General features: G+C 56.8%; 1 protein-coding gene across 1 annotated transcript in view; it reads left to right on the top strand.

Annotated features, from left to right (window-relative positions):
• LOC132384591 (bromodomain adjacent to zinc finger domain protein 2A-like) overlaps positions 1–27,030 on the top strand; it is a 181,792-nt gene that overhangs the window by 92,182 nt on the left and 62,580 nt on the right. The window contains exons 15-16 of the mRNA XM_059955810.1: positions 138–212; positions 1,111–1,303. Coding sequence (XP_059811793.1) covers positions 138–212; positions 1,111–1,303 — 268 coding nt within the window. The remainder of the gene's footprint in view (positions 1–137; positions 213–1,110; positions 1,304–27,030) is intronic.

The raw sequence follows: 27,030 nt of genomic DNA on the forward strand, positions 1-27,030 counted from the left end.
TCCCATACCATTGGAAATAACTTTGCCATATCTAGCATTTCCAGCATCTGCAGATTTTCTCTTGTTTGCGATTGGATTAATACATATTCAAATTGCTTTGCTATTCAATCACGCCTCTCTGTTTTAACTTGCTGCAGGGAAATCGATAAAAACCTGTACCAAAGAGCCAACATTCGGAAGAACAAGTGGATTGTGGATGGCAAACTCAGGAGGTAACACCTCATTGTGAAGTAAAATAAATTTAACTTAAAGAAGGAGACACCAAATAGTCTGTAGTTTGTCCGTCTCTTTGTCTATGTGCATGTGACCACATAACATTGGCCTTGTCTGTGATGGCCTCCACATTCAGCAGACGTGGATTATTTGGACCTGTGCTCTGGCCTGAGCTTGCAGGATGTGAGATGAAAAAGTGGAAGGTGAGGGTCTTTTAGGTTTCCCTGCATACACCAGACTAACACACACATAAAGTATTGCTGGAACGCAGCAGGCCAGGCAGCATCTATAGGAAGAAGCACTGTTGACATTTCGAGCCGAGACCCTTCGTCAGGACTGCCTAAGGAGCACTGTCTCCCACACCATCACCAACCTTATCAGCTCTCGGGATCTCCCATCCACTGCCAGTCCTTCCGAACGCTCTGCTCTCCGCTCCCTCCGCAACAATCCCAACCTCACTATAAAACCTGCTGATACAGGGGGGAGCTGTTGTAGTCCGGCTTACTGACCTCTACCTGGCCGAGGCACAGCGACAACTCACTGATACCTCCTCTTATTTACCCCTCCATCATGACCCCACTAAGGAGCACCAGGCCATTGTCTCCCACACCATCACCAACCTATCAGCTCTGGGGATCTCCCATCCACTGCCAGTCCTGATGAAGGGTTTTGGCCCGAAACGTTGACAGTGCTACTCCCTATAGATACTGCCTGGCCTGCTGCGTTCCACCAGCATTTTGTGTGTGTTGCTTGAATTTCCAGCATCTGCAGATTTCCTCCTGTTCACACCAGACTAAGTTGCCTTGCCGAGCTGCTGGAAGTGGGATATTGTTAACAGGGCACAGACTGAAGTGAAGGCTTTTCTCTTTGGTCTGAATTTCTCCTGGTGATTGGCAGGTTACAGAGGACTCTGGCGAAGAAGAAAGGATTTGAAAAGCTCAAAACCATCGTGGAAGACAGGCGTTGGAAACCAGAATTCAGTTTTGAAGTTGACCACAGTGGCATATCTACGAGAAGCGGGGATGAAGAGCGGGTGAAGGAAGGTACCAGAGGGAAATTATCAGCGAAGAAGACGGAAGGAAATAAGATGGTAAATGAGGTTTCAGGCTCTTCTACTCCCCTTTGTATAACGTCCCTCCTGTGTCACATTTACTCTGACGGAGGGGCACAGTGATGCAGCTGCCTCCCAGCTCCAGGCACCCGGTTCAATCATCTGTGTGAAGTTTGCATGCTCTCCCGTGAACATACGGGTTTCCCCAGGGTGCTGTGGTTCCTTCCCACATCCCAAAGATGTGCGAGTTAATTGTTCACTGTAAGTCACCCGTCATGCAGTGGGAATGTGGGGGGAATAAATGGAATTGGTACAGGATCAGTAGAGTTGGCTGGCATGGACTTAATGGGCTGAAAGGCCTGATTCCGTGTTGTATGTCTCGATGACTGACATATAACAGAACATATAAAGTGTCATTGTCAGGCATTGTGTAAGAGAGATGCAGTGTTCCTGTCCTCATTAGTCCCTGCATCCTCTCCAACACATGTAATCCATTAACTGGAAGCAATATCCATTCTTGTAGAGTATTTAATGTAACACAATGTCCCCGTGGGACTTCACAGTAGCATTTGTCAAACAAAAAAGTTGGCGCCACACCATATAAAGAGCTGCCAATGCAGATGACCTTCAGCTTGGTCAATGCAGTAGGTTTTAAGGGCCTTTTTAAAGGAGGAGGGAGAGGGAAAGGGAGAAATGAATAGGCACTGGCTCTGTCATTTCATGACAGCTTGTTGAAGCCACAGCTCTCAAAGACGGGAAAATTGTTTATTAAAAGCCTCATTAACATTATTTTTTCCCACTAAACAGATTAAATGTATTGGAGAGGGCGCGGTGACTAATGTGCACTGGAACAACTGTGCCTCCAGTTACTCGAAATTGGCAAACAATCTTGACAACCACGTGTCACGTGGGCTGCTTATGATATTCATATTAAAATGGGTCAATTCATTTAATTAAGTCATAATATTTATAAAATGTTTTTGTGCTCTTCAAGACAAAGGACATCAGGACTAGTAACGGTAAATTACCCTTTTTGTGCATGAAGTCTTAGCATAAGATACTGAGTGAAGCTCCTTCCATATCGTCCCATCACATAGTCCCGGGATCAGGCGTTAAGTGAAGCTCCCTCCACACTGTCAAACACTCCCGGGGTCAGACACACAGAGTGAATCTCCCTCCACACCGTCCCATCACACATTCCCGGGGTCAGACACAGAGTGAATCTCCCTCCACACCGTCCCATCTCACACTCCCGGGGTCAGACACAGAGTGAATCTCCCTCCACACCGTCCCATCACACATTCCCGGGGTCAGACACAGAGTGAATCTCCCTCCACACCGTCCCATCACACACTCCCGGGGTGAGAAACAGAGTGAATCTCCCTCCACACCGTCCCATCACACATTCCCGGGGTCAGACACAGAGTGAATCTCCCTCCACACCGTCCCATCACACACTCCCGGGGTCAGACACAGAGTGAATCTCCCTCCACACCGTCCCATCACAAACTCCCGGGGTCAGACACGGAGTGAATCTCCCTCCACACCGTCCCATCACACACTCCCGGGGTCAGACACAGAGTGAATCTCCCTCCACACCGTCCCATCACACACTCCCGGGGTCAGACACACAGAGTGAATCTCCCTCCACACCGTCCTATCACACACTCCCGGGGTCAGACACAGAGTGAATCTCCCTCGACACCGTCCCATCACACACTCCCGGGGTCAGACACAGAGTGAATCTCCCTCCACACCGTCCCATCACACACTCCCGGGGTCACACACAGAGTGAATCTCCCTCCACACCGTCCCATCAGAAACTCCTGGGGTCAGACACAGAGTGAATCTCCCTCCACACCGTCCCATCACACACTCCCGGGGTCAGACACACAGAGTGAATCTCCTTCCACACCGTCCCATCACACACTCCAGGGGTCAGACACAGAGTGAATCTCCCTCCACACCATCCCATCACAAACTCCCGGGGTCAGACACAGAGTGAATCTCCCTCCACACCGTCCCATCACAAACTCCCGGGGTCAGACACAGAGTGAATCTCCCTCCACACCGTCACATTACACACTCCCGGGGTCAGACACAGAGTGAATCTCCCTCCACACCGTCCCATCACACACTTCCGGGGTCAGACACAGAGTGAATCTCCCTCCACACCATCCCGTCACAAAGTCCCGGGGTCAGACACAGAGTGAATCTCCCTCCACACCGTCCTCTCACACACTCCCGGGGTCAGACACAGAGTGAATCTACATCCACACCATTCCATCACACACTCCCGGGGTCAGACACAGAGTGAATCTCCCTCCACACCGTTCCATCACACACTCCCGGGGTCAGACACACAGAGTGAATCTCCCTCCACACCGTCCCATCACACACTCCCGGGGTCAGATACACAGAGTGAATCTCCCTCTACACCGTCCCATCACACACTCACGGTGTCAGACACAGAGTGAATCTCCCTCCACACCGTCCCATCACACACTCCCGGGGTCAGACACACAGAGTGAATCTCCCTCCACACCGTTCCATCACACACTCCAGGGGTCAGACACAGAGTGAATCTCCCTCCACACCGTCCCATCTCACATTCCCGGGGTCAGACACAGAGTGAATCTCCGTCCACACCGTCCCATCACACACTCCCGGGGTCAGACCCAGAGTGAATCTCCCTCCACACCGTCCCATCACACACTCCCGGGGTCAGACACACAGGGTGAATCTCCCTCCACACCATCCCATCACAAACTCCCGGGGTCAGACACAGAGTGAATCTCCCTCCACACTGTCCCAAAACACACTCCCGGGGTCAGACACAGAGTGAATCTACATCCACACCGTCCCATCACACACTCCCGGGGTCAGACACAGAGTGAATCTCCCTCCACACCGTCCCATCACACACTCCCGGGGTCAGACACAGAGTGAATCTCCCTCCACACCGTCCCATCACACACTCCCGGGGTCAGACACAGAGTGAATCTCCCTCCACAACGTCCCATCACACACTCCCGGGGTCAGACACAGAGTGAATCTCCCTCCACACCGTCCCATCACACACTCCCGGGGTCAGACACAGAGTGAATCTCCATCCACACCGTCCCATCACACAATCCCGGGGTCAGACACAGAGTGAATCTCCCTCCACACCGTCCCATCACACACTCCCGGGGTCAGACACAGAGTGAATCTGCCTGCACACCGTCCCATCACACATTCCCGGGGTCAGACACACAGAGTAAATCTCCCTCCACACCGTTCCATCACACACTCCCGGGGTCATACACAGAGTGAATCTCCCTCCACACCGTCCCATCACACACTCCCGGGGTCAGACACAGAGTGAATCTCCCTCCACACCGTCCCATCACACACTCCCGGGGTCAGACACAGAGTGAATCTCCCTCCACACCGTCCCATCACACACTCCCGGGGTCAGACACAGAGTGAATCTCCCTCCACACCGTTCCATCACACACTCCCGGGGTCAGACACAGAGTGAATCTCCCTCCACACCGTCCCATCTCACATTCCCGGGGTCAGACACAGAGTGAATCTCCGTCCACACCGTCCCATCACACACTCCCGGGGTCAGACACAGAGTGAATCTCCCTCCACACCGTCCCATCACACACTCCCGGGGTCAGACACACAGAGTGAATCTCCCTCCACACCGTCCCATCACAAACTCCCGGGGTCAGACACAGAGTGAATCTCCCACCACACCGTCCCATCACACACTCACGGTGTCAGACACAGAGTGAATCTCCCTCCACACCATCCCATCACAAACTCCCGGGGTCAGACACAGAGTGAATCTCCCTCCACACCGTCCCATCACACACTCACGGTGTCAGACACAGAGTGAATCTCCCTCCACACCGTCCCATCACACACTCCCGGGGTCAGATACACAGAGTGAATCTCCCTCTACACCGTCCCATCACACACTCACGGTGTCAGACACAGACTGAATCTCCCTCCACACCGTCCCATCACACACTCCCGGGGTCAGACACACAGAGTGAATCTCCCTCCACACCGTTCCATCACACACTCCAGGGGTCAGACACAGAGTGAATCTCCCTCCACACAGTCCCATCTCACATTCCCGGGGTCAGACACAGAGTGAATCTCCGTCCACACCGTCCCATCACACACTCCCGGGGTCAGACACAGAGTGAATCTCCCTCCACACCATCCCATCACACACTCCCGGGGTCAGAGACACAGGGTGAATCTCCCTCCACACCATCCCATCACAAACTCCCGGGGTCAGACACAGAGTGAATCTCCCTCCACACCGTCCCATCACACACTCCCGGGGTCAGACACAGAGTGAATCTCCCTCCACACTGTCCCAAAACACACTCCCGGGGTCAGACACAGAGTGAATCTACATCCACACCGTCCCATCACACACTCCCGGGGTCAGACACAGAGTGAATCTCCCTCCACACCGTCCCATCACACACTCCCGGGGTCAGACACAGAGTGAATCTCCCTCCACACCGTCCCATCACACACTCCCGGGGTCAGACACAGAGTGAATGTCCATCCACACCGTCCCATCACACACTCCCGGGGTCAGACACAGAGTGAATCTCCCTCCACACCGTCCCATCACAAACTCCCGGGGTCAGACACGGAGTGAATCTCCCTCCACACCGTCCCATCACACACTCCCGGGGTCAGACACAGAGTGAATCTCCCTCCACACCGTCCCATCTCACATTCCCGGGGTCAGACACAGAGTGAATCTCCGTCCACACCGTCCCATCACACACTCCCGGGGTCCGACACAGAGTGAATCTCCCTCCACACCGTCCCATCACACACTCCCGGGGTCAGACACAGAGTGAATCTCCCTCCACACCGTCCCATCACACACTCCCGGGGTCAGACACAGAGTGAATCTCCCTCCACACCGTTCCATCACACACTCCCGGGGTCAGACACAGAGTGAATCTCCCTCCACACCGTCCCATCTCACATTCCCGGGGTCAGACACAGAGTGAATCTCCGTCCACACCGTCCCATCTCACACTCCCGGGGTCAGACACAGAGTGAATCTCCCTCCACACCGTCCCATCACACACTCCCGGGGTCAGACTCACAGAGTGAATCTCCCTCCACACCGTCCCATCACACACTCCCGGGGTCAGACACAGAGTGAATCTCCCTCCACACCGTCCCAACACACACTCCCGGGGTCAGACACAGAGTGAATCTCCCTCCACACCGTCCTATCACACACTCCCGGAGTCAGACACAGAGTGAATCTCCCTCCACACCGTCCCATCACACACTCCCGGGGTCACACACAGAGTGAATCTCCCTCCACACCGTCCCATCACACACTCCTGGGGTCAGACACAGAGTGAATCTCCTTCCACACCGTCCCAACACACACTCCCGGGGTCAGACACACAAAGTGAATCTCCCTCCACACCGCTCCATCACACACTCCCGGGGTCATACACAGAGTGAATCTCCCTCCACACCATCCCATCACAAACTCCCGGGGTCAGACACAGAGTGAATCTCCCTCCACACCGTCCCATCACACACTCCCGGGGTCAGACGCAGAGTGAATCTCCCTCCACACCGTCCCATCACACACTCCCGGGGTCAGACACAGAGTGAATCTCCCTCTACACCGTCCCATCACACACTCACGGTGTCAGACACAGAGTGAATCTCCCTCCACACCGTCCCATCACACACTCCCGGGGTCAGATACACAGAGTGAATCTCCCTCTACACCGTCCCATCACACACTCACGGTGTCAGACACAGAGTGAATCTCCCTCCACACCGTCCCATCACACACTCCCGGGGTCAGACACACAGAGTGAATCTCCCTCCACACCGTTCCATCACACACTCCAGGGGTCAGACACAGAGTGAATCTCCCTCCACACCGTCGCATCTCACATTCCCGGGGTCAGACACAGAGTGAATCTCCGTCCACACCGTCCCATCACACACTCCCGGGGTCAGACACAGAGTGAATCTCCCTCCACACCATCCCATCACACACTCCCGGGGTCAGACACACAGGGTGAATCTCCCTCCACACCATCCCATCACAAACTCCCGGGGTCAGACACAGAGTGAATCTCCCTCCACACCGTCCCATCACACACTCCCGGGGTCAGACACAGAGTGAATCTCCCTCCACACTGTCCCAAAACACACTCCCGGGGTCAGACACAGAGTGAATCTACATCCACACCGTCCCATCACACACTCCCGGGGTCAGACACAGAGTGAATCTCCCTCCACACCGTCCCATCACACACTCCCGGGGTCAGACACAGAGTGAATCTCCCTCCACACCGTCCCATCACACACTCCCGGGGTCAGACACAGAGTGAATCTCCCTCCACACCGTCCCATCACACACTCCCGGGGTCAGACACAGAGTGAATCTCCCTCCACACCGTCCCATCACACACTCCAGGGGTCAGACACACAGTGAATCTCCCTCCACACCGTCCCATCTCACATTCCCGGGGTCAGACACAGAGTGAATCTCCGTCCACACCGTCCCATCACACACTCCCGGGGTCAGACACAGAGTGAATCTCCCTCCACACCATCCCATCACACACTCCCGGGGTCAGAGACACAGGGTGAATCTCCCTCCACACCATCCCATCACAAACTCCCGGGGTCAGACACAGAGTGAATCTCCCTCCACACCGTCCCATCACACACTCCCGGGGATAGACACAGAGTGAATCTCCCTCCACACCGTCCCAAAACACACTCCCGGGGTCAGACACAGAGTGAATCTACATCCACACCGTCCCATCACACACTCCCGGGGTCAGACACAGAGTGAATCTCCCTCCACACCGTCCCATCACACACTCCCGGGGTCAGACACACAGAGTGAATCTCCCTCCACACCGTTCCATCACACACTCCAGGGGTCAGACACAGAGTGAATCTCCCTCCACACCGTCCCATCTCACATTCCCGGGGTCAGACACAGAGTGAATCTCCGTCCACACCGTCCCATCACACACTCCCGGGGTCAGACACAGAGTGAATCTCCCTCCACACCATCCCATCACACACTCCCGGGGTCAGACACACAGGGTGAATCTCCCTCCACACCATCCCATCACAAACTCCCGGGGTCAGACACAGAGTGAATCTCCCTCCACACCGTCCCATCACACACTCCCGGGGTCAGACACAGAGTGAATCTCCCTCCACACTGTCCCAAAACACACTCCCGGGGTCAGACACAGAGTGAATCTACCTCCACACCGTCCCATCACACATTCCCGGGGTCAGACACAGAGTGAATCTCCCTCCACACCGTCTCATCACACACTCCCGGGGTCAGACACAGAGTGAATCTCCCTCCACACCGTCCCATCACAAACTCCCGGGGTCAGACACGGAGTGAATCTCCCTCCACACCGTCCCATCACACACTCCCGGGGTCAGACACAGAGTGAATCTCCCTCCACACCATCCCATCACACACTCCCGGGGTCAGACACACAGAGTGAATCTCCCTCCACACCGTCCTATCACACACTCCCGGGGTCAGACACAGAGTGAATCTCCCTCGACACCGTCCCATCACACACTCCTGGGGTCAGACACAGAGTGAATCTCCCTCCACACCGTCCCATCACACACTCCCGGCGTCACACACAGAGTGAATCTCCCTCCACACCGTCCCATCAGAAACTCCTGGGGTCAGACACAGAGTGAATCTCCCTCCACACCGTCCCATCACACACTCCCGGGGTCAGACACACAGAGTGAATCTCCTTCCACACCGTCCCATCACACACTCCAGGGGTCAGACACAGAGTGAATCTCCCTCCACACCATCCCATCACAAACTCCCGGGGTCAGACACAGAGTGAATCTCCCTCCACACCGTCCCATCACAAACTCCCGGGGTCAGACACAGAGTGAATCTCCCTCCACACCGTCACATTACACACTCCCGGGGTCAGACACAGAGTGAATCTCCCTCCACACCGTCCCATCACAAAGTCCCGGGGTCAGACACAGAGTGAATCTCCCTCCACACCGTCCTCTCACACACTCCCGGGGTCAGACACAGAGTGAATCTACATCCACACCATTCCATCACACACTCCCGGGGTCAGACACAGAGTGAATCTCCCTCCACACCGTCCCATCACACACTCCCGGGGTCAGACACAGAGTGAATCTCCCTCCACACCGTCCCAAAACACACTCCCGGGGTCAGACACAGAGTGAATCTCCCTCCACACCGTTCCATCACACACTCCCGGGGTCAGACACACAGAGTGAATCTCCCTCCACACCGTCCCATCACACACTCCCGGGGTCAGATACACAGAGTGAATCTCCCTCTACACCGTCCCATCACACACTCACGGTGTCAGACACAGAGTGAATCTCCCTCCACACCGTCCCATCACACACTCCCGGGGTCAGACACACAGAGTGAATCTCCCTCCACACCGTTCCATCACACACTCCAGGGGTCAGACACAGAGTGAATCTCCCTCCACACCGTCCCATCTCACATTCCCGGGGTCAGACACAGAGTGAATCTCCGTCCACACCGTCCCATCACACACTCCCGGGGTCAGACACAGAGTGAATCTCCCTCCACACCATCCCATCACACACTCCCGGGGTCAGACACACAGGGTGAATCTCCCTCCACACCATCCCATCACAAACTCTCGGGGTCAGACACAGAGTGAATCTCCCTCCACACCGTCCCATCACACACTCCCGGGGTCAGACACAGAGTGAATCTCCCTCCACACTGTCCCAAAACACACTCCCGGGGTCAGACACAGAGTGAATCTCCCTCCACACCGTTCCATCACACACTCCAGGGGTCAGACACAGAGTGAATCTCCCTCCACACCGTCCCATCTCACATTCCCGGGGTCAGACACAGAGTGAATCTCCGTCCACACCGTCCCATCACACACTCCCGGGGTCAGACACAGAGTGAATCTCCCTCCACACCATCCCATCACACACTCCCGGGGTCAGACACACAGGGTGAATCTCCCTCCACACCATCCCATCACAAACTCCCGGGGTCAGACACAGAGTGAATCTCCCTCCACACCGTCCATTCACACACTCCCGGGGTCAGACACAGAGTGAATCTCCCTCCACACTGTCCCATCACACACTCCCGGGGTCAGACACAGAGTGAATCTCCCTCCACACCGTCCCATCACACACTCCCGGGGTCAGACACAGAGTGAATCTCCCTCCACACCGTCCCATCACACACTCCCGGGGTCAGACACAGAGTGAATCTCCCTCCACACCGTCCCATCACACACTCCCGGGGTCAGACACAGAGTGAATCTCCCTCCACACCGTCCCATCACACACTCCCGGGGTCAGACACAGAGTGAATCTCCATCCACACCGTCCCATCACACACTCCCGGGGTCAGACACAGAGTGAATCTCCCTCCACACCGTCCCATCACACACTCCCGGGGTCAGACACAGAGTGAATCTGCCTGCACACCGTCCCATCACACATTCCCGGGGTCAGACACACAGAGTAAATCTCCCTCCACACCGTTCCATCACACACTCCCGGGGTCATACACAGAGTGAATCTCCCTCCACACCGTCCCATCACACACTCCCGGGGTCAGACACAGAGTGAATCTCCCTCCACACCGTCCCATCACACACTCCCGGGGTCAGACACACAGAGTGAATCTCCCTCCACACCGTCCCATCACAAACTCCCGGGGTCAGACACAGAGTGAATCTCCCACCACACCGTCCCATCACACACTCACGGTGTCAGACACAGAGTGAATCTCCCTCCACACTATCCCATCACAAACTCCCGGGGTCAGACACAGAGTGAATCTCCCTCCACACCGTCCCATCACACACTCACGGTGTCAGACACAGAGTGAATCTCCCTCCACACCGTCCCATCACACACTCCCGGGGTCAGATACACAGAGTGAATCTCCCTCTACACCGTCCCATCACACACTCATGGTGTCAGACACAGACTGAATCTCCCTCCACACCGTCCCATCACACACTCCCGGGGTCAGACACACAGAGTGAATCTCCCTCCACACCGTTCCATCACACACTCCAGGGGTCAGACACAGAGTGAATCTCCCTCCACACCGTCCCATCTCACATTCCCGGGGTCAGACACAGAGTGAATCTCCGTCCACACCGTCCCATCACACACTCCCGGGGTCAGACACAGAGTGAATCTCCCTCCACACCATCTCATCACACACTCCCGGGGTCAGAGACACAGGGTGAATCTCCCTCCACACCATCCCATCACAAACTCCCGGGGTCAGACACAGAGTGAATCTCCCTCCACACCGTCCCATCACACACTCCCGGGGTCAGACACACAGAGTGAATCTCCCTCCACACCGTTCCATCACACACTCCAGGGGTCAGACACAGAGTGAATCTCCCTCCACACCGTCCCATCTCACATTCCCGGGGTCAGACACAGAGTGAATCTCCGTCCACACCGTCCCATCACACACTCCCGGGGTCAGACACAGAGTGAATCTCCCTCCACACCATCCCATCACACACTCCCGGGGTCAGACACACAGGGTGAATCTCCCTCCACACCATCCCATCACAAACTCCCGGGGTCAGACACAGAGTGAATCTCCCTCCACACCGTCCCATCACACACTCCCGGGGTCAGACACAGAGTGAATCTCCCTCCACACTGTCCCAAAACACACTCCCGGGGTCAGACACAGAGTGAATCTACCTCCACACCGTCCCATCACACATTCCCGGGGTCAGACACAGAGTGAATCTCCCTCCACACCGTCTCATCACACACTCCCGGGGTCAGACACAGAGTGAATCTCCCTCCACACCGTCCCATCACAAACTCCCGGGGTCAGACACGGAGTGAATCTCCCTCCACACCGTCCCATCACACACTCCCGGGGTCAGACACAGAGTGAATCTCCCTCCACACCATCCCATCACACACTCCCGGGGTCAGACACACAGAGTGAATCTCCCTCCACACCGTCCTATCACACACTCCCGGGGTCAGACACAGAGTGAATCTCCCTCGACACCGTCCCATCACACACTCCTGGGGTCAGACACAGAGTGAATCTCCCTCCACACCGTCCCATCACACACTCCCGGCGTCACACACAGAGTGAATCTCCCTCCACACCGTCCCATCAGAAACTCCTGGGGTCAGACACAGAGTGAATCTCCCTCCACACCGTCCCATCACACACTCCCGGGGTCAGACACACAGAGTGAATCTCCTTCCACACCGTCCCATCACACACTCCAGGGGTCAGACACAGAGTGAATCTCCCTCCACACCATCCCATCACAAACTCCCGGGGTCAGACACAGAGTGAATCTCCCTCCACACCGTCCCATCACAAACTCCCGGGGTCAGACACAGAGTGAATCTCCCTCCACACCGTCACATTACACACTCCCGGGGTCAGACACAGAGTGAATCTCCCTCCACACCGTCCCATCACACACTTCCGGGGTCAGACACAGAGTGAATCTCCCTCCACACCATCCCGTCACAAAGTCCCGGGGTCAGACACAGAGTGAATCTCCCTCCACACCGTCCTCTCACACACTCCCGGGGTCAGACACAGAGTGAATCTACATCCACACCATTCCATCACACACTCCCGGGGTCAGACACAGAGTGAATCTCCCTCCACACCGTCCCATCACACACTCCCGGGGTCAGACACAGAGTGAATCTCCCTCCACACCGTCCCAAAACACACTCCCGGGGTCAGACACAGAGTGAATCTCCCTCCACACCGTTCCATCACACACTCCCGGGGTCAGACACACAGAGTGAATCTCCCTCCACACCGTCCCATCACACACTCCCGGGGTCAGATACACAGAGTGAATCTCCCTCTACACCGTCCCATCACACACTCACGGTGTCAGACACAGAGTGAATCTCCCTCCACACCGTCCCATCACACACTCCCGGGGTCAGACACACAGAGTGAATCTCCCTCCACACCGTTCCATCACACACTCCAGGGGTCAGACACAGAGTGAATCTCCCTCCACACCGTCCCATCTCACATTCCCGGGGTCAGACACAGAGTGAATCTCCGTCCACACCGTCCCATCACACACTCCCGGGGTCAGACACAGAGTGAATCTCCCTCCACACCATCCCATCACACACTCCCGGGGTCAGACACACAGGGTGAATCTCCCTCCACACCATCCCATCACAAACTCTCGGGGTCAGACACAGAGTGAATCTCCCTCCACACCGTCCCATCACACACTCCCGGGGTCAGACACAGAGTGAATCTCCCTCCACACTGTCCCAAAACACACTCCCGGGGTCAGACACAGAGTGAATCTCCCTCCACACCGTTCCATCACACACTCCAGGGGTCAGACACAGAGTGAATCTCCCTCCACACCGTCCCATCTCACATTCCCGGGGTCAGACACAGAGTGAATCTCCGTCCACACCGTCCCATCACACACTCCCGGGGTCAGACACAGAGTGAATCTCCCTCCACACCATCCCATCACACACTCCCGGGGTCAGACACACAGGGTGAATCTCCCTCCACACCATCCCATCACAAACTCCCGGGGTCAGACACAGAGTGAATCTCCCTCCACACCGTCCCATCACACACTCCCGGGGTCAGACACAGAGTGAATCTCCCTCCACACTGTCCCATCACACACTCCCGGGGTCAGACACAGAGTGAATCTCCCTCCACACCGTCCCATCACACACTCCCGGGGTCAGACACAGAGTGAATCTCCCTCCACACCGTCCCATCACACACTCCCGGGGTCAGACACAGAGTGAATCTCCCTCCACACCGTCCCATCACACACTCCCGGGGTCAGACACAGAGTGAATCTCCCTCCACACCGTCCCATCACACACTCCCGGGGTCAGACACAGAGTGAATCTCCATCCACACCGTCCCATCACACACTCCCGGGGTCAGACACAGAGTGAATCTCCCTCCACACCGTCCCATCACACACTCCCGGGGTCAGACACAGAGTGAATCTGCCTGCACACCGTCCCATCACACATTCCCGGGGTCAGACACACAGAGTAAATCTCCCTCCACACCGTTCCATCACACACTCCCGGGGTCATACACAGAGTGAATCTCCCTCCACACCGTCCCATCACACACTCCCGGGGTCAGACACAGAGTGAATCTCCCTCCACACCGTCCCATCACACACTCCCGGGGTCAGACACAGAGTGAATCTCCCTCCACACCGTCCCATCACACACTCCCGGGGTCAGACACAGAGTGAATCTCCCTCCACACCGTTCCATCACACACTCCCGGGGTCAGACACAGAGTGAATCTCCCTCCACACCGTCCCATCTCACATTCCCGGGGTCAGACACAGAGTGAATCTCCGTCCACACCGTCCCATCACACACTCCCGGGGTCAGACACAGAGTGAATCTCCCTCCACACCGTCCCATCACACACTCCCGGGGTCAGACACACAGAGTGAATCTCCCTCCACACCGTCCCATCACAAACTCCCGGGGTCAGACACAGAGTGAATCTCCCACCACACCGTCCCATCACACACTCACGGTGTCAGACACAGAGTGAATCTCCCTCCACACTATCCCATCACAAACTCCCGGGGTCAGACACAGAGTGAATCTCCCTCCACACCGTCCCATCACACACTCACGGTGTCAGACACAGAGTGAATCTCCCTCCACACCGTCCCATCACACACTCCCGGGGTCAGATACACAGAGTGAATCTCCCTCTACACCGTCCCATCACACACTCATGGTGTCAGACACAGACTGAATCTCCCTCCACACCGTCCCATCACACACTCCCGGGGTCAGACACACAGAGTGAATCTCCCTCCACACCGTTCCATCACACACTCCAGGGGTCAGACACAGAGTGAATCTCCCTCCACACCGTCCCATCTCACATTCCCGGGGTCAGACACAGAGTGAATCTCCGTCCACACCGTCCCATCACACACTCCCGGGGTCAGACACAGAGTGAATCTCCCTCCACACCATCTCATCACACACTCCCGGGGTCAGAGACACAGGGTGAATCTCCCTCCACACCATCCCATCACAAACTCCCGGGGTCAGACACAGAGTGAATCTCCCTCCACACCGTCCCATCACACACTCCCGGGGTCAGACACAGAGTGAATCTCCCTCCACACTGTCGCAAAACACACTCCCGGGGTCAGACACAGAGTGAATCTACATCCACACCGTCCCATCACACACTCCCGGCGTCACACACAGAGTGAATCTCCCTCCACACCGTCCCATCAGAAACTCCTGGGGTCAGACACAGAGTGAATCTCCCTCCACACCGTCCCATCACACACTCCCGGGGTCAGACACAGAGTGAATCTCCATCCACACCGTCCCATCACACACTCCCGGGGTCAGACACAGAGTGAATCTCCCTCCACACCGTCCCATCACACACTCCCGGGGTCAGACACAGAGTGAATCTCCCTCCACACCGTCCCATCACAAACTCCCGGGGTCAGACACGGAGTGAATCTCCCTCCACACCGTCCCATCACACACTCCCGGGGTCAGACACAGAGTGAATCTCCCTCCACACCGTCCCAACTCACATTCCCGGGGTCAGACACAGAGTGAATCTCCGTCCACACCGTCCCATCACACACTCCCGGGGTCCGACACAGAGTGAATCTCCCTCCACACCGTCCCATCACACACTCCCGGGGTCAGACACAGAGTGAATCTCCCTCCACACCGTCCCATCACACACTCCCGGGGTCAGACACAGAGTGAATCTCCCTCCACACCGTTCCATCACACACTCCCGGGGTCAGACACAGAGTGAATCACCCTCCACACCGTCCCATCTCACATTCCCGGGGTCAGACACAGAGTGAATCTCCGTCCACACCGTCCCATCACACACTCCCGGGGTCAGACACAGAGTGAATCTCCCTCCACACCGTCCCATCACACACTCCCGGGGTCAGACTCACAGAGTGAATCTCCCTCCACACCGTCCCATCACACACTCCCGGGGTCAGACACAGAGTGAATCTCCCTCCACACCGTCCTATCACACACTCCCGGAGTCAGACACAGAGTGAATCTCCCTCCACACCGTCCCATCACACACTCCCGGGGTCACACACAGAGTGAATCTCCCTCCACACCGTCCCATCACACACTCCCGGGGTCAGACACAGAGTGAATCTCCCTCCACACTGTCCCAAAACACACTCCCGGGGTCAGACACAGAGTGAATCTACATCCACACCGTCCCATCACACACTCCCGGGGTCAGACACACATAGTGAATCTCCCTCCACACCGTCCCATCACACACTCCCGGGGTCAGATACACAGAGTGAATCTCCCTCTACACCGTCCCATCACACACTCACGGTGTCAGACACAGAGTGAATCTCCCTCCACACCGTCCCATCACACACTCCCGGGGTCAGACACACAGAGTGAATCTCCCTCCACACCGTTCCATCACACACTCCAGGGGTCAGACACAGAGTGAATCTCCCTCCACACCGTCCCATCTCACATTCCCGGGGTCAGACACAGAGTGAATCTCCGTCCACACCGTCCCATCACACACTCCCGGGGTCAGACACAGAGTGAATCTCCCTCCACACCATCCCATCACACACTCCCGGGGTCAGACACACAGGGTGAATCTCCCTCCACACCATCCCATCACAAACTCCCGGGGTCAGACACAGAGTGAATCTCCCTCCACACCGTCCCATCACACACTCCCGGGGTCAGACACAGAGTGAATCTCCCTCCACACTGTCCCAAAACACACTCCCGGGGTCAGACACAGAGTGAATCTACATCCACACCGTCCCATCACACACTCCCGGGGTCAGACACAGAGTGAATCTCCCTCCACACCGTCCCATCACACACTCCCGGGGTCAGACACAGAGTGAATCTCCCTCCACACCGTCCCATCACACACTCCCGGGGTCAGACACAGAGTGAATCTCCCTCCACACCGTCCCATCACACACTCCAGGGGTCAGACACACAGTGAATCTCCCTCCACACCGTCCCATCTCACATTCCCGGGGTCAGACACAGAGTGAATCTCCGTCCACACCGTCCCATCACACACTCCCGGGGTCAGACACAGAGTGAATCTCCCTCCACACCATCCCATCACACACTCCCGGGGTCAGAGACACAGGGTGAATCTCCCTCCACACCATCCCATCACAAACTCCCGGGGTCAGACACAGAGTGAATCTCCCTCCACACCGTCCCATCACACACTCCCGGGGTCAGACACAGAGTGAATCTCCCTCCACACTGTCCCAAAACACACTCCCGGGGTCAGACACAGAGTGAATCTACATCCACACCGTCCCATCACACACTCCCGGGGTCAGACACAGAGTGAATCTCCCTCCACACCGTCCCATCACACACTCCCGGGGTCAGACACAGAGTGAATCTCCATCCACACCGTCCCATCACACACTCCCGGGGTCAGACACAGAGTGAATCTCCCTCCACACCGTCCCATCACAAACTCCCGGGGTCAGACACGGAGTGAATCTCCCTCCACACCGTCCCATCACACACTCCCGGGGTCAGACACAGAGTGAATCTCCCTCCACACCGTCCCATCTCACATTCCCGGGGTCAGACACAGAGTGAATCTCTGTCCACACCGTCCCATCACACACTCCCGGGGTCCGACACAGAGTGAATCTCCCTCCACACCGTCCCATCACACACTCCCGGGGTCAGACACAGAGTGAATCTCCCTCCACACCGTCCCATCACACACTCCCGGGGTCAGACACAGAGTGAATCTCCCTCCACACCGTTCCATCACACACTCCCGGGGTCAGACACAGAGTGAATCTCCCTCCACACCGTCCCATCTCACATTCCCGGGGTCAGACACAGAGTGAATCTCCGTCCACACCGTCCCATCACACACTCCCGGGGTCAGACACAGAGTGAATCTCCCTCCACACCGTCCCATCACAAACTCCCGGGGTCAGACACAGAGTGAATCTCCCTCCACACCGTCCCATCACACACTCCCGGGGTCAGACGCAGAGTGAATCTCCCTCCACACCGTCCCATCACACACTCCCGGGGTCAGACACAGAGTGAATCTCCCTCTACACCGTCCCATCACACACTCACGGTGTCAGACACAGAGTGAATCTCGCTCCACACCGTCCCATCACACACTCCCGGGGTCAGATACACAGAGTGAATCTCCCTCTACACCGTCCCATCACACACTCACGGTGTCAGACACAGAGTGAATCTCCCTCCACACCGTCCCATCACACACTCACGGTGTCAGACACAGAGTGAATCTCGCTCCACACCGTCCCATCACACACTCCCGGGGTCAGATACACAGAGTGAATCTCCCTCTACACCGTCCCATCACACACTCACGGTGTCAGACACAGAGTGAATCTCCCTCCACACCGTCCCATCACACACTCCCGGGGTCAGACACACAGAGTGAATCTCCCTCCACACCGTTCCATCACACACTCCAGGGGTCAGACACAGAGTGAATCTCCCTCCACACCGTCCCATCTCACATTCCCGGGGTCAGACACAGAGTGAATCTCCGTCCACACCGTCCCATCACACACTCCCGGGGTCAGACACAGAGTGAATCTCCCTCCACACCATCCCATCACACACTCCCGGGGTCAGACACACAGGGTGAATCTCCCTCCACACCATCCCATCACAAACTCCCGGGGTCAGACACAGAGTGAATCTCCCTCCACACCGTCCCATCACACACTCCCGGGGTCAGACACAGAGTGAATCTCCCTCCACACTGTCCCAAAACACACTCCCGGGGTCAGACACAGAGTGAATCTACATCCACACCGTCCCATCACACACTCCCGGGGTCAGACACAGAGTGAATCTCCCTCCACACCGTCCCATCACACACTCCCGGGGTCAGACACAGAGTGAATCTCCCTCCACACCGTCCCATCACACACTCCCGGGGTCAGACACAGAGTGAATCTCCCTCCACACCGTCCCATCACACACTCCCGGGGTCAGACACAGAGTGAATCTCCCTCCACACCGTCCCATCACACACTCCCGGGGTCAAACACAGAGTGAATCTCCATCCACACCGTCCCATCACACACTCCCGGGGTCAGACACAGAGTGAATCTCCCTCCACACCGTCCCATCACAAACTCCCGGGGTCAGACACGGAGTGAATCTCCCTCCACACCGTCCCATCACACACTCCCGGGGTCAGACACAGAGTGAATCTCCCTCCACACCGTCCCATCTCACATTCCCGGGGTCAGACACAGAGTGAATCTCTGTCCACACCGTCCCATCACACACTCCCGGGGTCCGACACAGAGTGAATCTCCCTCCACACCGTCCCATCACATACTCCCGGGGTAAGACACACAGAGTGAATCTCCCTCCACACCGTCCCATCACACACTCCCGGGGTCAGACGCAGAGTGAATCTCCCTCCACACCGTCCCATCACACACTCCCGGGGTCAGACGCAGAGTGAATCTCCCTCCACACCGTCCCATCACACACTCCCGGGGTCAGACACAGAGTGAATCTCCCTCTACACCGTCCCATCACACACTCACGGTGTCAGACACAGAGTGAATCTCGCTCCACACCGTCCCATCACACACTCCCGGGGTCAGATACACAGAGTGAATCTCCCTCTACACCGTCCCATCACACACTCACGGTGTCAGACACAGAGTGAATCTCCCTCCACACCGTCCCATCACACACTCCCGGGGTCAGACACACAGAGTGAATCTCCCTCCACACCGTTCCATCACACACTCCAGGGGTCAGACACAGAGTGAATCTCCCTCCACACCGTCCCATCTCACATTCCCGGGGTCAGACACAGAGTGAATCTCCGTCCACACCGTCCCATCACACACTCCCGGGGTCAGACACAGAGTGAATCTCCCTCCACACCATCCCATCACACACTCCCGGGGTCAGACACACAGGGTGAATCTCCCTCCACACCATCCCATCACAAACTCCCGGGGTCAGACACAGAGTGAATCTCCCTCCACACCGTCCCATCACACACTCCCGGGGTCAGACACAGAGTGAATCTCCCTCCACACTGTCCCAAAACACACTCCCGGGGTCAGACACAGAGTGAATCTACATCCACACCGTCCCATCACACACTCCCGGGGTCAGACACAGAGTGAATCTCCCTCCACACCGTCCCATCACACACTCCCGGGGTCAGACACAGAGTGAATCTCCCTCCACACCGTCCCATCACACACTCCCGGGGTCAGACACAGAGTGAATCTCCCTCCACACCGTCCCATCACACACTCCCGGGGTCAGACACAGAGTGAATCTCCCTCCACACCGTCCCATCACACACTCCCGGGGTCAGACACAGAGTGAATCTCCATCCACACCGTCCCATCACACACTCCCGGGGTCAGACACAGAGTGAATCTCCCTCCACACCGTCCCATCACAAACTCCCGGGGTCAGACACGGAGTGAATCTCCCTCCACACCGTCCCATCACACACTCCCGGGGTCAGACACAGAGTGAATCTCCCTCCACACCGTCCCATCTCACATTCCCGGGGTCAGACACAGAGTGAATCTCTGTCCACACCGTCCCATCACACACTCCCGGGGTCCGACACAGAGTGAATCTCCCTCCACACCGTCCCATCACATACTCCCGGGGTCAGACACACAGAGTGAATCTCCTTCCACACCGTCCCATCACACACTCCCGGGGTCAGACACAGAGTGAATCTCCCTCCACACCATCCCATCACAAACTCCCGGTGTCAGACACAGAGTGAATATCCCTCCACACCATTCCATCACACACTCCCTGGGTCAGACACACAGAGTGAATCTCCCTCCACACCTTCCCATCACAAACTCCCGGGGTCAGACACAGAGTGAATCTCCCACCACACCGTCCCATCACACACTCCCGGGGTCAGACACACAGAGTGAATCTCCCTCCACACCGTTCCATCACACACTCCCGGGGTCAGACACAGAGTGAATCTCCCTCCACACCGTCCCATCACACACTCCCCGGGTCAGTCACAGAGTGAATCTCCCTCCACACCGTCCCATCACACACTCCCGGGGTCACACACAGAGTGAATCTCCCTCCACACCGTCCCATCACAAACTCCAGGGGTCAGACACGGAGTGAATCTCCCTCCACACTGTCCCATCACACACTCCCGGGGTCAGACACAGAGTGAATCTCCCTCCACACCGTCCCATCACACACTCCCGGGGTCAGACACAGAGTGAATCTCCCTCCACACCGTCCCAACACACACTCCCGGGGTCAGACACAGAGTGAATCTCCCTCCACACCGTCCTATCACACACTCCCGGGGTCAGACACAGAGCGAATCTCCCTCCACACCGTCCTATCACACACTCCCGGGGTCAGACACAGAGTGAATCTCCCTCCACACCGTCCCATCACACACTCCCGGGGTCAGACACAGAGTGAATCTCCCTCCACACCGTCCCAACACACACTCCCGGGGTCAGACACAGAGTGAATCTCCCTCCACACCGTCCTATCACACACTCCCGGGGTCAGATACAGAGTGAATCTCCCTCCACACCGTCCCATCACACACTCCCGGGGTCACACACAGAGTGAATCTCCCTCCACACCGTCCCATCACACACTCCTGGGGTCAGACACAGAGTGAATCTCCTTCCACACCGTACCAACACACACTTCCGGGGTCAGACACACAAAGTGAATCTCCCTCCACACCGTTCCATCACACACTCCCGGGGTCATACACAGAGTGAATCTCCCTCCACACCATCCCATCACAAACTCCCGGGGTCAGACACAGAGTGAATCTCCCTCTACACCGTCCCAGCACACACTCCCGGGGTCAGACGCAGAGTGAATCTCCCTCCACACCGTCCCATCACACACTCCCGGGGTCAGACACAGAGTGAATCTCCCTCCACACCGTCCCATCACACACTCCCGGTGTCAGACGCAGAGTGAATCTCCCTCCACACCGTCCCATCACACACTCCCGGGGTAAGACACAGAGTGAATCTCCCTCCACACCGTCCCATCACAAACTCCTGGGGTCAGACACAGAGTGAATCTCCCTCCACACTGTCCCATCTCAGACTCCCGGGGTCAGACACAGAGTGAATCTCCCACCACACCGTCCCATCACACACTCCTGGGGTCAGACACACAGAGTGAATCTCCCTCCACACCGTTCCATCACACACTCCCGGGGTCAGACACAGAGTGAATCTCCCTCCACACCGTCCCATCACACACTCCCGGGGTCAGACACACAGACTGAATCTCCCTCCACACCATCCCATCACAAACTCCCGGGGTCAGACACAGAGTGAATCTCCCTCCACACCGTCCCATCACACACTCCTGGGGTCACACACAGAGTGAATCTCCCTCCACACCGTCCCGTCACAAACTCCCGGGGTCAGACACGGAGTGAATCTCCCTCCACACCGTCCCATCACACACTCCCGGGGTCAGACACAGAGTGAATCTCCCTCCACACCGTCCCATCACACACTCCCGGGGTCAGACACAGAGTGAATCTCCCTCCACACCGTCCCAACACACACTCCCAGGGTCAGACACAGAGTGAATCTCCCTCCACACCGTCCTATCACACACTCCCGGGGTCAGACACAGAGTGAATCTCCCTCCACACCGTCCCATCACACACTCCCGGGGTCACACACAGAGTGAATCACCCTCCACACCGTCCCATCAGAAACTCCTGGGGTCAGACACAGAGTGAATCTCTCTCCACACCGTCCCATCACACACTCCCGGGGTCAGACACAGAGTGAATCTCCTTCCACACCGTCCCAACACACACTCCCGGGGTCAGACACACAAAGTGAATCTCCCTCCAGACCGTTCCATCACACACTCCCGGGGTCATACACAGAGTGAATCTCCCTCCACACCGTCCCATCACACACTCCCGGGGTCACACACAGAGTGAATCTCCCTCCACACCGTCCCATCACAAAATCCCGGGGTCAGACACGGAGTGAATCTCCCTCCACACCGTCCCATCACACACTCCCGGGGTCAGACACAGAGTGAATCTCCCTCCACACCATTCCATCACACACTCCCGGGGTCAGACACAGAGTGAATCTCCCTCCACACCTTCCCATCACAAACTCCCGGGGTCAGACACGGAGTGAATCTCCCTCCACACCGTCCCATCACACACTCCTGGGGTCAGACACAGAGTGAATCTCCCTCCACACCGTCCCATCACACACTCCCGGGGTCAGACACTGAGTGAATCTGCCTGCACACCGTCCCATCACACATTCCAGGAGTCAGACACACAGAGTGAATCTCCCTCCACACCGTCCCATCACACACTCCCGGGGTCAGACACAGAGTGAATCTCCCTCCACACCGTCCCATCACACACTCCCGGGGTCAGACACAGAGTGAATCTCCCTCCACACCGTCCCATCACACACTCCCGGGGTCAGACACAGAGTGAATCTCCCTCCACACCATCCCATCACAAACTCCCAGGGTCAGACACAGAGTGAAATCTCCCTCCACACCGTCCCATCACACACTCCCGGGGTCAGACACAGAGTGAATCTCCCTCCACACCGTCCCATCACAAACTCCCGGGGTCAGACACGGAGTGAATCTCCCTCCACACCGTCCCATCACACACTCCCGGGGTCAGACACAGAGTGAATCTCCCTCCACACCATTCCATCACACACTCCTGGGGTCAGACACAGAGTGAATCTCCCTCCACACCTTCCCATCACAAACTCCCGGGGTCAGACACGGAGTGAATCTCCCTCCACACCGTCCCATCACACACTCCTGGGGTCAGACACAGAGTGAATCTCCCTCCACACCGTCCCATCACACACTCCCGGGGTCAGACACTGAGTGAATCTGCCTGCACACCGTCCCATCACACATTCCAGGGGTCAGACACACAGAGTGAATCTCCCTCCACACCGTTCCATCACGCACTCCCGGGGTCATACACAGAGTGAATCTCCCTCCACACCATCCCATCACAAACTCCCGGGGTCAGACACAGAGTGAATCTCCCTCCACACCGTCCCATCACACACTCTCGGGGTCAGACACAGAGTGAATCTCCCTCCACACCGTCCCATCACACACTCCCGGGGTCAGACACAGAGTGAATCTCCCTCCACACCGTCCCATCACACACTCCCGGGGTCAGACACAGAGTGAATCTCCCTCCACACCGTTCCATCACACACTCCCGGGGTCAGACACAGAGTGAATCTCCCTCCACACCGTCCCATTACACACTCCCCGGGTCAGTCACAGAGTGAATCTCCCTCCACACCGTCCCATCACACACTCCCGGGGTCACACACAGAGTGAATCTCCCTCCACACCGTCCCATCACAAACTCCCGGGGTCAGACACGGAGTGAATCTCCCTCCACACCGTCCCATCACACACTCCCGGGGTCAGACACAGAGTGAATCTCCCTCCACACCGTCCCATCACACACTCCCGGGGTCAGACACAGAGTGAATCTCCCTCCACACCGTCCCAACACACACTCCCGGGGTCAGACACAGAGTGAATCTCCCTCCACACCGTCCCAACACACACTCCCAGGGTCAGACACAGAGTGAATCTCCCTCCACACCGTCCTATCACACACTCCCGGGGTCAGACACAGAGTGAATCTCCCTCCACACCGTCCCAACACACACTCCCGGGGTCAGACACAGAGTGAATCTCCCTCCACACCGTCCTATCACACACTCCCGGGGTCAGACACAGAGTGAATCTCCCTCCACACCGTCCCATCACACACTCCCGGGGTCACACACAGAGTGAATCTCCCTCCACACCGTCCCATCACACACTCCTGGGGTCAGACACAGAGTGAATCTCCTTCCACACCGTCCCATCACACACTCCCGGGGTCAGACGCAGAGTGAATCTCCCTCCACACCGTCCCATCACACACTCCCGGGGTAAGACACAGAGTGAATCTCCCTCCACACCGTCCCATCACAAACTCCTGGGGTCAGACACAGAGTGAATCTCCCTCCACACTGTCCCATCTCAGACTCCTGGGGTCAGACACAGAGTGAATCTCCCTCCACACCGTCCCATCACACACTCCCGGGGTCAGACACAGAGTGAATCTCCCTCCACACCGTCCCATCTCACATTCCCGGGGTCAGACACAGAGTGAATCTCCCTCCACACCGTCCCATCACACACTCCCGGGGTCAGACACACAGACTGAATCTCCCTCCACACCATCCCATCACAAACTCCCGGGGTCAGACACAGAGTGAATCTCCCTCCACACCGTCCCAGCACACACTCCCGGGGTCAGACACACAGAGTGAATCTCCCTCCACACCGTCCCATCACACACTCCCGGGGTCAGACACAGAGTGAACCTCCCTCCACACCGTCCCATCACACACTCCCGGGGTCAGACACAGAGTGAATCTCCCTCCACACCGTCCCAACACACACTCCCAGGGTCAGACACAGAGTGAATCTCCCTCCACACCGTCCTATCACACACTCCCGGGGTCAGACACAGAGTGAATCTCCCTCCACACCGTCCCATCACACACTCCCGGGGTCACACACAGAGTGAATCTCCCTCCACACCGTCCCATCAGAAACTCCTGGGGTCAGACACGGAGTGAATCTCCCTCCACACCGTCCCATCGCACACTCCCGGGGTCAGACACAGAGTGAATCTCCCTCCACACCGTTCCATCACACACTCCCGGGGTCAGACACAGAGTGAATCTCCCTCCACACCGTCCCATCACACACTCCCGGGGTCACACACAGAGTGAATCTCCCTCCACACCGTCCCATCACAAACTCCCGGGGTCAGACACGGAGTGAATCTCCCTCCACACCGTCCCATCACACACTCCCGGGGTCAGACACAGAGTGAATCTCCCTCCACACCGTCCCATCACACACTCCCGGGGTCAGACACAGAGTCAATCTCCCTCCACACCGTCCTATCACACTCTCCCGGGGTCAGACACAGAGTGAATCTCCCTCCACACCGTCCCATCACACACTCCCGGGGTCACACACAGAGTGAATCTCCCTCCACACCGTCCCATCACACACTCCTGGGGTCAGACACAGAGTGAATCTCCTTCCACACCGTCCCAACACACACTCCCGGGGTCAGACACACAAAGTGAATCTCCCTCCACACCGTCCCATCACACACTCCCGGGGTCAGACACAGAGTGAATCTCCCTCCACACCGTCCCATCACACACTCCCGGGGTCAGACGCAGAGTGAATCTCCCTCCACACCGTCCCATCACACACTCCCGAGGTAAGACACAGAGTGAATCTCCCTCCACACCGTCCCATCACAAACTCCTGGGGTCAGACACAGAGTGAATCTCCCTCCACACTGTCCCATCTCAGACTCCCGGGGTCAGACACAGAGTGAATCTCCCTCCACACCGTCCCATCACACACTCCCGGGGTCAGACACAGAGTGAATCTCCCTCCACAGCGTTCCATCGCACACTCCCGGGGTCAGACACAGAGTGAATCTCCCTCCACAC

The sequence above is a fragment of the Hypanus sabinus genome, chromosome X1 (assembly GCF_030144855.1).
Source record: "Hypanus sabinus isolate sHypSab1 chromosome X1, sHypSab1.hap1, whole genome shotgun sequence".
Classification (NCBI taxonomy): Eukaryota; Metazoa; Chordata; class Chondrichthyes; order Myliobatiformes; family Dasyatidae; genus Hypanus; species Hypanus sabinus.